Source organism: Phyllobates terribilis, unplaced genomic scaffold (assembly GCF_046119375.1).
Source record: "Phyllobates terribilis strain yellow unplaced genomic scaffold, ASM4611937v1 Scaffold_1__5_contigs__length_1240528914, whole genome shotgun sequence".
Lineage (NCBI taxonomy): Eukaryota > Metazoa > Chordata > Amphibia > Anura > Dendrobatidae > Phyllobates > Phyllobates terribilis.
Window position 1 is genome coordinate 567,164,068 of NW_027362761.1, and position 13,822 is coordinate 567,177,889.

The 13,822-nt window shown below is 44.1% G+C and overlaps 1 protein-coding gene across 15 annotated transcripts in view; it reads right to left on the reverse strand.

The window, feature by feature from the left end:
• The window catches only part of NEDD4L (NEDD4 like E3 ubiquitin protein ligase), a 334,412-nt gene that overhangs the window by 72,804 nt on the left and 247,786 nt on the right, over positions 1-13,822 (reverse strand). For all 15 annotated transcript variants that reach the window (XM_073680895.1, XM_073680881.1, XM_073680907.1 and 12 more), the window contains 3 exons: positions 6,833-6,883; positions 4,213-4,274; positions 4,026-4,128 (listed from right to left, as the gene is read on the reverse strand). In XM_073680895.1, the coding sequence (XP_073536996.1) occupies positions 4,026-4,128; positions 4,213-4,274; positions 6,833-6,883 (216 nt within the window). The remainder of the gene's footprint in view (positions 1-4,025; positions 4,129-4,212; positions 4,275-6,832; positions 6,884-13,822) is intronic.

The window sequence follows — 13,822 nt, forward strand, 5'->3', positions numbered from 1 at the left end:
AGCTAGTAAAGGCTAGGTATTCAGCTGGGGGCTGATATTAGTAGCCTGGGAAGCTCCGTGGGTATTACCCTCTTCCCAGGCTTCAAACATCTGCCCCAGCCGTCTGCTTAACCTCCGCTAGAGACTAAAATTAAGGGGAACCCCACGCCAATTTTTTTTTAAATAAATCCGTTATTTTAACACTAGATGACAAGTACAGTAATCAACACTGTCACTGTACTTCATATATATGTGACTGACATGTTTCTATCTATCTAATCTATGTGTGATGCTCTATCTTTCTGTTATAAATTGTCGGGTACCGCTGCTGAATTGCCGGCCGGCTTTTTTAAAGAGACGGTGCACGAAAACGCTATTATTTTTTTTAATAAATCCTTTACACTAAATGACAAGTACAGTAAGCAACACTGTCACTGTACTTCATATATATGTGACTGACATGTTTCTATCTATCTAATCTATGTGTGAAGCTCTATTCTTTCTATTCTAAATTGTCGGGTGCCGGCTTATGCCGCTGCTGAATTGCCGGCTTTTCATATATTGTCACAGAAGCGATGCGAACTTCCCTGCTCCGGACACAGCGCAGCGCTTCTGTGACAAGTGAAAGCTGTCGGCACAGAAGCCCTGCGCTGTGTCCGGAGCTGGGAATACGCAGCGATGTGTCAGTTTCAGCACAGAAGCGCTGACTGTCTGGACCTACCGCCGCCGTATTTTAACTCCCTCCACCTTATATTAACTCCGACATGGCAGGGATACGGCCACGGCAGCTTATTAACACCCCCAGAGTATCCCCGCATGTCAATTTCTGAAAGTTCAAAAGCATTACCGGCGTATAAGACGACCCCAGACAAGACAGAAGATTTTTCAGTCTTCAAAAGTCGTCTTATACGCCGGAATATACGGTAGTTCCTATATCATTAGATCACTGAATAGATTTGCATTTTAGCTCGGCAATAACCTCAGTCTGTGCCGTAATTTCACGCATTTTGGCTGTCACCCAAAATCAGCTTTAAAATAGCGCATTATTATTATTTTTTTTTAACAACTCACTTATTGGTCTTCCACCTCTTAGTTTCCAATCTGACTTGTAATATAGGTTTTTTGGCCTTCGTGTAATTAGTAAGACATAACTCTGGATTAAATAGGCCTGGAGCTATTATTATTAATACCGAAAAAGTATAACACCCCCAAATAATTGTCCATTGTCTCATTAGAAGGATTCAGGCAGAGCCGATCATCAACTGATTCAGTAAATTGGATGACTTGTGTATGGAAATACTACGTGCAAAACCTAAGGCGTAAAACTTCCATCTGCCGGGATTATCAACACTTTGGTATCAATAAAGTGTACAATCCCTTTTAGGCTCTAGATTCCCACAGACTGCGATGCCTGGAGCGGCTGCGGGTATAGAGGCCTCTGAGGCTACTGCGCTCAGGGCCACCCCATGTACCACTGTCCGTGCCCCGACTGGGACAAACGGATGGAAGGTTGGATGCCTGGCGATCACCTGTGATCTGCGCGGGTCAGTGAGTCTGCAATTTCCCTGCAGTGCCGCCACAGGAGAAAAGGTGCATTACAACTACACACTGAAATCAGTACTCCAGATAGAAAGACTCTCTTTGTAGTCGATGTCCAGTCTGGATAAGTAATGGCGGCTACATACCTTAGATTAACATCAGCCGAATCTTTCGATTTTGACAAGAGTGGCCGACTAATGTGTATGGGGGTGTCCTGACTGTCCTCAATGGCAGACGTTACGGCTGTGTAATATGAGGATTCCTAATTCCTTATTTTCCTGTGAGATAGGCCGCTGCCAGAATCATCCGGCAGGTCCTTATTTCCCATGTGTATGGAGGGGATGAGGATGAGAGAAATGACCAACGAATGTGTATGTCCACTACTTTATCAGTGATAACCTATCCTTAGGAAAGGTGACGAATGTCTGATCGGTCGGGGTCAGACACCCAATACTCCCACCGATCAGCTGTTATTGGTGTCGACGGCTGGAAATACTCAATTGAGGAGCTGCTCCATCTTCTGATAATGGCCGGGGCCGGTACTGCACATCCGCCTCCTATTCCAATCAATAGTGGAGTGGATGTGCAGTACCGGCCGCGTCCACTATCGGAAGACGGAGCAGCTCTGCAATTGAGCAGTACTGGCCGACGGCATCAGGAACAGATGATCAGCGGGGTTGCCGGACCCCGACCGATCAGACATTAATGACTTATCCTAAGAATAGGTCGTCGATGATAAAGTAATGGACAACCTCTTTAAAGAAGCTCATAGACATCACACAGTTCAGCAACAAACACCATGTTTTTCGTGGTGCGGACCGCAAACGACTTAGGCCTCATTCAGACATTCGATTGACCTCACTCATCGTTCCATTTTTCTCGTACGTGAGTCAATGTACGGTAAGGGTGTCAATTTTTCTCGGATGTGGAGAAAAAAATAAATAAAAGTTTCTCCACCTTCTCCTTTCTGACAGCCTATGAAAAGATCGAACCCATAAACTTGAATTACTGATTTTGACCGACGTCCGGATCAATATCGGCCAGGTCTCAGATTTTCCGCAGACGGTGAAAAATCACACATATGTGAATGGCCCCATAGATGATCACAGGTACAAGAGCTATCTGTGAAAAACACTTATTGCACTCGTACGAGAATCGGACGCGTGAATGAGTTTTTAAAGCAAAGGGCTGGTCGCAGACAACGCTGCAATCATGCTTTACAAAGTGATGGACGAGTAAGCAGCTGCATGGAGACTGTGCAGATGTGGGGGGCCGGCTGTCAGACAATGTGGAAAATTAGCAATATAACAATGTATTTAAAAAAAAAAAAAAAAGGGTCTTCATTGCTGCTTCTAGTCCTGCCAAAAAGAAAAAAACTCGAAAAAATAATCGCTACAGAAAACAATAGCTGATCGGCGGGGGTGCCGGGTGTCGGACCCTGGCCGATCAGACATTGATGACCTATCCTAAGGAGCAATAAAAAAAAAAAAAAGTTATGGACAACCTATTTAAAACCGCACATACGAAAAAGCACACATACAATAAAACAAGAAGTGGCTGGTCATAAACTGGTCAAAGTTCCAAAAAGTTCTCAAGTGATACTCTATCCTATGGGGATAACTATTATCACTGGATGTCTGACTGCAGGGACCCACAGTGATCCAGAGAATGGGGCTCTGAAACCCCAAGAAAGGGGCTCTGCAGCTGTTCTGAATGGAGTGGAGTAGCTGAGCCACAGATCCATTCATTGTCTATGGGACTGCAAAGCACAGTGTGTGGCTATTTCCGTCAGCCCCATAGTCAATGAATGCAGAGGAGGTCACAAATGTGCACCTTCCCTTTATTTGGGACAGAGCAGCAGAGCCTCCTCATCACGATTGCTGGGGGACCCTCAACGATCAGCAAGTTATTCCCTGTCCACCAGATAACATGATCTTTTGACAAGCGATAAGCAGGTGCTTGGTCACTGGGGTAAAAGAAATTAAGTATTGGAAGGGTTGAAATGCTCACCAAATGGGCTCACCACAAAGTCATGAGAATATCAACAAATTGTACGTCAATGGCAAGTGATGCTCTGTCAACCTATTATAGAGCATGTTCACCACTACATGAAGAGCATTGTGCCTTTTGGACTCCCATTTTGGGCAGTAAAGTCAATAGTAAACCAATGGTGTTGCCTTTTGGACTCCCATCTTGGGCAGTAAAGTCAATAGTAAACCAATGGTGTTGCCTTTTGGACTCCCATCTTGGGCAGTAAAGTCAATAGTAAACCAATGGTGTTGCCTTTTGGACTCCCATTGACCTCTCTCTTGGGCAGTAAAGTCAATAGTAAACCAAAGGTATTGTCTTATGGACTCCCACTGACCTCTCTCTTGGGCAGTTCAGTCAATAGTGGACCAAAGGGTGTCTCATCCAAAGTTAGTGGTAGGACCCCCATCAATGAGATCTGCACAATGGACTTTTAGAGGATAGCGAGAAAACATTTTGAGCTGGTGACAAGTCTTTACCTCTGCTTCTTCCCTCTGCTCGCTGGTTTCCTCCTCTTGGGCTCCGTTCTTTGGCAAATATGCCATCTTTAGCCTCAGGAAACCCTTCACCCGGGACTTGTGGCTGTAACATTCAATTTAAGAAGGGAGGCAAGATGTCTGATGTGCGGACTGGACATACAAACCTGGGCCATTAGCGAGCACTCACCTTCTTGGTCTAAGCAGAAAATCTTTGAATGTGTACGGCCTCTCCATTGTTGGATCTTCTGTCTGATAACGAGAAGGTTAATTTTTAACACCGGCTTTGCCTCAGGAATGCAAAACTTCACTGCTATTGCTAGAAAAGCTCCAGTTAAAAAAAAACTTTATAGTGCTAAAAAGAATATCTGAACCCTCAGGAATATACGGAATCCAACAACAACAAAAAACTATTTAGGAAACTTTCATTTGCCAAGTGTAAAAACTGAAAAAGAATTAAGGGAGTTGATTGTCACTTAAAGGGGTCCTAATGGGATGTTAGCACTGCAGCCCATCAGCGGCTCACATGTCCCATCAGCGGCTGTTGATGGGTTGCAGTGCTCCCCTCACCCTCATACAGAATGGTTTCATCTGATGGAAGTGCGAGCGCTGCAGCCCATCAGCATCTGATGATTAGGTCATGTGAGCTCTGGCAGACTGTGCCAAGATTGCTGATGCAGTAACGGTCCAAGTGGTGAATATTTGGTTGACGTTTCCGAGATCCGTAACTTATTTTTTCGCTGATTCAGCCATGTAAGGGCTTGTATTTTGCATACCCAGATGTCATTTTCAATTATACTATTTTGTGGTACATAAAATAAAAAAAAAAACTAAAAAAACAAAAACTACGAAATAGGGAAAAAATAAAAAATAAAAAAAAATATATTATATATATATATATATATATATATATATATATATATATATATATATATATATATATATATATATATATATATATATATATATATATATATATATATATATATATATATATATTTTTTTTTAGTTGAATTTTTGGGTGACCAGAAAATAGCTATTCTAGGGTTTTGAATTTCTTTGTGATGTTTATGGTAATTTCATAGGTTCACTTTAATTTTTTTTTTTATTTTTTTAGGACTTTGAAGACCTTGTAGACCAAAGCAAAACGAGGCACAGAGGTCTGAATGTGCTCTAGCAGAACTTGTGCTGAGCTTTACAGTTCTGCTAACACTACAGCTTTATTCACCAGAGCGGTCACTCAACTAGGAGAGCCCGTCACTGCCAGAAACTGAGAAGTAAGGAGACTGTAAGGAGGCTGTAAGGTGACTGCATGGCTCTGAGCTGCTCAAGAGACAATTTGAGCATATACCTTTAAGTTGCTTCCTCCCTTCTCATCACGCCACACCCAGCATCGCCCTCCTCTCCCTGACTGACAGCTCTGGCCTCCGCTAGAAGATCCTTGAATCCGGTTGAAATCTCAAGCACAAAGTATGTTCTTGTGTGGGCAAATGCTGACCTGACAGAGGCCAGAGCTGTCAATCAGGGAGAGCAGAGGGGTCCATGGTGGCGGAGTGGGAAGAAGCAGTCCAAGTGCATCCACACTCCTACACTTCCAGCCTGAATTGCATATGGCCGCCACTGATTAACTGCTCCAGGATGGAGTCTGAGGCTACAGCAGTCACCAGTATTATAAATGGCACAAAGGAGATCAGGTTTTGTTACAGATTTTGCATTAAAGGGGTGGTCCAAATCTTTCATCCTCAATGTCTTTATTTTAAGAATATAATAGTTTTTCTAATATGGTTTAATTAAAAAGTTCTCACCCTTCCCTCTCTAATTAACTGCTTTATTTTTATTTTTTTACCCATTTCCATTTTGATGACATTTCAATTGAGAATCCCAAGTGAATGCTGAGACACTCAAATGGGATGTCATTGGGGACAGAGGCCACTGTCACTGTCACAGCCTCTGTCCCCACCCTGAAACGAAGCGTTATCATTCATGCCCGTTTGAGGGGCTGGGCTAGACCAGACCCTGCTTTACCGAGCATGCATCAGTTGTCAATTTCAATGTATTCTCCGTACAAGCTCCCTTCTTACTGTGCAGTATTCTTCTCAGTGCACAGTGACAGTGCGCTCCCTTACCGGCTCTAATTAGAAGTGACAAGCTGGAAAGCGAGTGCACTGTCAGTTGTAAGGAGAGAACGAGAGAACAGAGAACACCACCCGCCCTCAAAAGTGACGTCCATTTCAGCGGTGGGGTAACTTTTACATGAATGTGTTATTTTCAATGTTCATGCTAAAGATCCAATCTGAAATTTACCCTTTTGAGGTTTCCCCAGGTCTTTAGCTGTGTCCAACCTTCAGTCCCCCCACAGATTGGCTGTTTGAGGGTCCCACAACATGTGCAGTGTGGACAGATCTGGTACAACACAGCGCCATATAATGTGCAGTGGCTGTTCTTGGGTACTGCAGTTCAGCTCCCATTCACTTCAATAGGACCTGATGTGCAGCTCCTGAGAATGATTACTATTTTACATTTCCTGCCATGATTATGACCAATTAGAAAAGAAAGAGCGGTTTGTGGTCCATGGCATGGTAGACACTGGCTGACAGCCTGAAGGGGCATCACAGGAGTTTAACTGTCCTATGACCAAATTAGCTGACAACAAATATTTAACCTCCGGGTTGGATGACATCACTTAACCCAACATTATAATAAAATGCAACCACGGACGAGAGCAAATATTAGATCTTCAGACCTGGGTAAAGTCCATCCTTGAGGGTTCACCAGAAATCATTATGTAATGGGAAAACTGGACATCTTACCGGTAAGTGATTCAGAGGAACGTCAACCTGACCCAAGAAGTCATCCCTCGTCTGTGAAGGCAAGACAAGACAAAAATTAGACCCCCTGCAAACCACAGGAAACAAACTTAAAAAAGGACCCCAGCCCCTCTACTGACTGTTATACTAAAAAAGTTACCAAGTTGTGTTTTTTTTACCCATAAATATGGAACCATGAAGAGTGTTAAAAGGGATCTGACAGCACTATAAAGTCTGCAAACGTAACTGACGTAAAAGCTCATCTCGACTGCATTTCCCCTTTAAGAAACATGACACGGAACACAAAGCATGACATTGAATTACACGTAGAATCTAGTACGGTCCATAGGAATCACTACTTAAAATTCAGTATTTATTTACGAGGAGTAAAAAAATGTTTTAACAGGTTGCACAAACGCTGTTCCAGCCACCATTCTAGGAACAGAACCTATCATTTCAGATCTGCTGTATTGTAGCTCCGCTCCATTGAAGGGAATAGGGCTGAGCGATAGCAGCATGGGAGAGGTCAATCAGAACAGGTGGGTGGAGATTCAGCAGCAGGGAGGAGGGATATTGAGGAGCTGTCAGTCAGGATAGGTGGGTGGAGAATCAGAAGCAGAGATAAGGGACACCGAGGAGCTGTCAATCAGAACAGGTGGGTGGAGATTGAGCAGCAGGGAGGAGGGATACTGAGGGGCTGTCAATCAGGACAGGTTGGTGGGGATTCAGCAACAGGGAGGGGGGATGCTGAGGAGCTGTCAATCAGAACAGGAGGGTGAGGATTCAGCAGCAGGAAGGGGGGATATTGAGGAGCTGTCAATCAAAACAGGTGGGTGGAGATTCAGCAGCAGAGAGGAGGGACACCGAGGAGCTGTCAATCAGAACAGGTGGGTGGAGAGTCAGCAGCAGGGAGGAAGGACACTGAGGAGCTGTCAATCAGAACAGGTGGGTGGAGAGTCAGCAGGAAGGAAGACACAAGAACAGACAGACTAGGTGGCCACGGGCTGAGATTACGTCTCAACTTTCAGAATGGATTATATAGCCATTCAGACATGGATAATCACATTAAGTACAACAGTCTAAGATCAATATAATAGTGTTTGCAGCTTGTAATGGGAAATCTGGTGACATATTTGCTTTACAGGCTGCCGGCCATATTGGTCGTCACCCAGCTTTACAAGCACCATGTAGAAATAACTCCAGTGTTTCTACTGTATACGATAAAATGATCTGACATTTCAATGGTTCCACACTCAATATATGCCATATAGTGGCAGCACACAGACAAAAACTTATTTTTCAGGCGAAACAAGGAACGCGGAAGAGATTTACTTACACGCTGTGACATATCAGTTTACAAAAAAAAAGCTGCTAAAATCCCCTGAGTCGGCCGCCAAGGAGTTTAAAAACACCGACTCTCTTTGGCATCGTCTTAGATGTCATTGGATGTCAACGTGAATGTCTGACTGTAAATATTTTTTATACAATAGGTTCAAGAGTCTGTGCGGATTAATTTCTTAGTACATCCCTATAGCGGTCAGAGCTCTGGTTTTCTGATGAGCTCTAACTCCCTTGCATAGACATAGCATTGAAAGATGCTGGATACCTGCAGTCACCACTAGAGGGAGCTCAGGAGTCCATTCTAAATCAGTATGCAACACACTCCCTCTAGTGGTGGCTGCAGGTAATCACCACGTTATGCATTCATTTTATGCCTATGCAGGGGATTTGGACAGCTCTAAGAAATTAAGCAAAAAGGAATTTTTTTCTTTAAAGAAGGGGACTTTTTCCTCTGACATCTAAGAACATATGGACAATCCCTTTAAGCCTTTTGAAATTAGCCAGCTGTCCCAGTTCCATAGCCATACCTCCTGTAGCCCAGCTCCGAGCATTAATAATATCCACTGGGCTTCTAATCCATTACAAATGGCACAGCCGGAAGAATGAATACATAAAAACCTGAGCTGCCACAACACAGGCGACATACATGCGGCACGCAGAGAATACCCTTTAATCAAGGCTTCGCACGCGGCAGGCTGTAATGTATAGACTATACTTAGGACGCCTTGATTTGACTCACAGTATGAGTACAGCAGTGCCGGCAGGGTTTACAGACCTGTAATGCAAGTCTCCGAACAATGGATATTGTATGGAGTCCACGTGCTGGAGACAGAGTTAATAACTCTGCCGCTGCTCAACTACATTTTTTCCCAAAGTCCTTTCCATGGGAAACGAATGCAAAACATTATCTGCCATACAATATACTGCCTCTCCATGCTGCACAGACTTGTCGTGTTTTACCAAATAAATTTATACAATTTTCCACGGGCCTTTCTTTATATCAGTGTGCGCCCTCTTCAGTATCTCTGTGTGCTGTCACTTAATGCTCATTGCCAGTGGATACCAAAAAATAAAAATCCTACAATATGGAAATTGTATAATTTTTAATTTACTGGCGGCATACCTTATTAAAGGGGTTGTCATGGGGCATATGGCAGTATTGAAGGGTCCCCCCCCCCCACGTCTACAAGCCAGAACACAGGAGGCTCATTCATGACCCGAGTTGTCATTGCATTACACGGATCACGTACTACTACACCACAGACAAGCTTCCTATGCTGGAGGTACAACATTCTGGGGAAGGTAAAGGGTTAAAAGGAGCTCCTCCATCATCTCCAGGGTTAACAGGAGAGACATTTTGCTCTTGCAGGGGATGTGACCTGTTTATTTCCCAGAGACGGGCTATAGGATGTGCAGCTGGCCCGTGATGTCAGCCCAAGTCAAAGTTATTCCTGGCCGGGTGCCCTCTGCTTACTGTGCCAGCCGACAGGGAATACGGGCGAGAGGCGAGCGATGGGCACGGCCTCATACTGAGGTCTAACTAGCGGCATACTAAAAGAAAAATATAACCGGTTGTACCAAAATGCTGTAAAACATGATTCATGGCATGTGCGTGTATGTATGCATGTATGTATAGATGGATGATGGATGATGGATGCAATGGCGCCTATACAACAAAACCCTCTACTGCAAATCACTATCTCTCACCACCAGGGGCTCCAAAATAACAAGGGGAATATTCAATCAGGGGTGACCTCTAATTAGTGGGGATCATGTACAAGCTGGCATGTCACATGCTCTGTCAACAGGCCACTTACAGCGCGCCAACAGGCCACTTACAGCGCGCCAACAGGCCACTTACAGCGCGCCAACAGGCCACTTACAGCGCGCCAACAGGCCACTTACAGCGCGCCAACAGGCCACTTACAGCGCGCCAACAGGCCACTTACAGCGCGCCAACAGGCCACTTACAGCGCGCCAACAGGCCACTTACAGCGCGCCAACAGGCCACTTACAGCGCGCCAACAGGCCACTTACAGCGCGCCAACAGGCCACTTACAGCGCGCCAACAGGCCACTTACAGCGCGCCAACAGGCCACTTACAGCGCGCCAACAGGCCACTTACAGCCGGATATCATCGAAAGAGATGGAAATCTAATTGCCAGTCACTGTTAGGCACAATCAGAAAATTAGTAGTGACCTCAGATGAGCTGGTACTTCATATACCCGCTTCCTTACCTGCTGGCAAAAGTAATGTACCTGCAAATGTATGCAGACGAAAGAGAGAGGATGTACAGTGGTGTGAAAAAGTGTTTGCCCCCCCTTCCTGATTTCTTATTCTTTTGCATGTTTGTCACACTTAAATGTTTCAGATCACAAAACAAATCTAAATATGTCAGGATTTCTGTTGCCCTTCTACAGTTTGACCACTAGTGGCCACTAATGTTCACTTTAATTGTGCTGCAGTTTCACTCCTTACCACTGGAGGCTGCTATGTTCTGCAATTGCCCTTTACCAAGATGGCGGATTCTGAATCTATGGACTCCATCTTGATTCCTGTTTGGGCCTACTTAAAGCCACATGGACCTCTCACTCATTGCTTGAGCATTGTGTATCTATTAGCCTAGTTTCAGTCTCCAGCTCCTGAACATTCTTACCCAGACTGTTCCAATTCATCTACGGATTGCTTCCTACTACTCCTTGCTAACGCCAAGAACTTCTACTAACGCTTGCTGGTTTCCAGCAGTGCTACGCCAGTATCGTAATAATAATAGACATGGATAACACAAGTAAAATGTAGTTTTTAAAATGAAAGTCTTTATTATTAAGGGAAAATGAAATCCAACCCTACAGGGCCCTGTGAGAAAAAGTGATTGTCCATCCCCTTAAAACACAAAATAACAGTGGTTTATGACATCTTTGGGAAGCGGACTTCAATTTCCCTAGCCACACACAGGCCTGATTACTGCCACACCTGTTCTCAATCATGAAATCACTTTAAGGTTACGGCCCCACTATCAGTATTCAGTCAGTATTTTTGTCTCAGGAGTGGGAGTCAAAAACAGGTGAGGAACAATCAGAGAAAAGGTATAATAGAAACAAGTCCCAAATTCTGCATTTATCACCCACTCCTGGTTTTGGCTCCCACTCCTGGGAAAAAATACTGATAGTGAGGCTATGGCCTAATAGTACCTTTCTGACAAAGTGAAGTAGACCAAAAGATCCTCAAAAGCTAGACTTCATGCTGTGATCCAAAGAAATTCAGAAACAAATTAGAAACAAAGTAATTCAGATCTATTAATCTGGAAAAGGTTATAAAGACATTTCTAAAGCTTTGGGAATCCAGCGAACCACAGTGAGAGCCATTATCCACAAATGGGGAAAACATGGAACAGTGGTGGACCTTTGTATGAGTGGCCGGCCGACCAAAATAACCCCAGGAGCGCAGAGACTACTCATCCAAGAGGTCACAAAAGACCCGACAACAACACCCAAAGAACTGCAGGCCTCACTTGCCTCAGTTAAAGGGGTTGTCCGGTCAAAAGTGATAAGTCGGCAGTCACTCTGACTGCAGACTTATGAATCTCCCCAGCGCAGGCACTGTGCTCGGCGGGGATTCTCGGGTATGAGACCTGGGACCGGAGGCTATGTATGCATTATACATATAAAAGTATGGAGCAAGGTGGCGCTGAATGGCCGGGGGTATGTATAACGCATAGACTCCGGTCCCGGGTTTCATACTGACAAATCCCCACAGCTCACAGTGCCTGCGTTGGGGGGATTCATAAGTCTTCAGTAACACGGAGTGACTGCAGACATCACTTTTGACCAGACAACCCCTTTAAGGTCAGTGTTCATTGCTCCACTATAAGAACGACTTGGCAAAAATGGCATGCATGGCAGAGTTCCAAGACAAAAAACACTTCTGAGAAAAAAGAACAAAGGCTTGTCTCAGTTTTGCCAGAAAACATCTGGATGATTGCCAAAACTTTTGGGAGAACACTGTGAACTGACGAGACAAAAGTTGAACTTTTTGGAAGGTGTATGTCCCATTACATCTGGCATAGAAGTAACATCATATCCAAGAAGGAACATCATACCAACAGTAAAATATGGTGGTGGCAGTGTGATAGTCTAGGGCTGTTTTGCTGCTTCAGGACCTGGAAGACTTTGTGGCAAAAGGAACAATGAATTTTGCTGTCTAACAAAAACCTTGAAGGAGAAAGTCTGGCCATCTGTTTGTGACCTCAAGATGAAGCGCACTTGGGTTATGCAGCAGGACAATGATCAAAAACACACCAGCAAGTCCACCTCTGAATGGCTTAAGAAAAACAAAATTAAGACTTTGGAGTGGCCTAGTCAAAGTCCTGACCTTAATCCGATTGAGATGCTGTGGCATGATCTTACAAAGGCGGTTCATGCTTGGAAACCCTCCAATGTGGCTGAATTACAACAATTTTGCAAAGATGAGTGGCCAAAATTCCTCCAGAGCGTTGTAAAAGACTGGTTGCCAGCTATCGCAAACGCTTGATTGCAGTTGTTGCTGCTAAGGTCGGCCTAACCAGTTATTAGGTTTAGGGACAATCACTTTTTCACACAGAACCCTGTAGGTTTGGATTTCTTTTTCCCTTAATAATAAAGACCTTCATTTAAAAACTGCATTTTGTGTTTGTGTTATCATTGTCTAATAATTAAATTTGTTTTGTGATCTGAAACATTTAAGTGTGACAAACATGCAAAAGAATAAGAAATCAGGAAGGAAGCAAACACTTTCACACCACTGTACATGGTGCCAATGGAAATTATCACATGCTCATTGATCTCTACAGTTCCTATGGACAGTAAAGGCGCGCCCAGTCACAAATCTATTATATTCATAATAGTTTATTAGCCATCAGTTATCATGCCCCCTGATGATTATAGCGACAATGCCCATATAATAGTACCAACCACATTCACGGGTTGGATTAAAATATGTAGGAGATCCCACATCCAGGTGTCAAAAGAAGATCTACAACGGTAATTGTCTATAATTGTGCAGAATACCATACAAGGCCAAATAAAAGCATAATACACATACAGACCGTGCCCAAAAGGATCATATAATGGCAATGTAATATCAGCCAGCACATGGCATCATCATGACATTAGGTGGTCTAAACTAAAGGTAGAGGTCCTTTTGCCCATGTGATGATCAGGTCCGGCTCACAGTGCCCTAGTCACAGTGCCAGTCACAAGGGTCTCACAACTAAGTCCACCACACTGAGCCAACGATGGTGCCATATACTAGTACAGGCCACCTTGACCTTATATAGTTACACTGGCTGCTGTTGTGCGGCCATAATGGTACCGACCAGAGGGGTAATATAACAAGCCTTTTTGGCCACTACTAATTCCATGTCTGCGGCCAGGCTCGGGAGGCTTATAAATAAACTTGTCAGGAACTCCGGTATGAAAACTTTTACGTTGCTCTCTTAACAAGTCCTTGGATTAATTACGAATTCTCTTCTGGATGAAATGTCTGTCCATTGACCTGTCCTGCCAGGACGGCTCGGGGCATCAGTCATCCTGATGACAGGTCCTGACCCTACCCTGGCATCACAGTGTAAGTAAATATATACATAATGTATTCCTAGGCGTAGTGCTACCTGA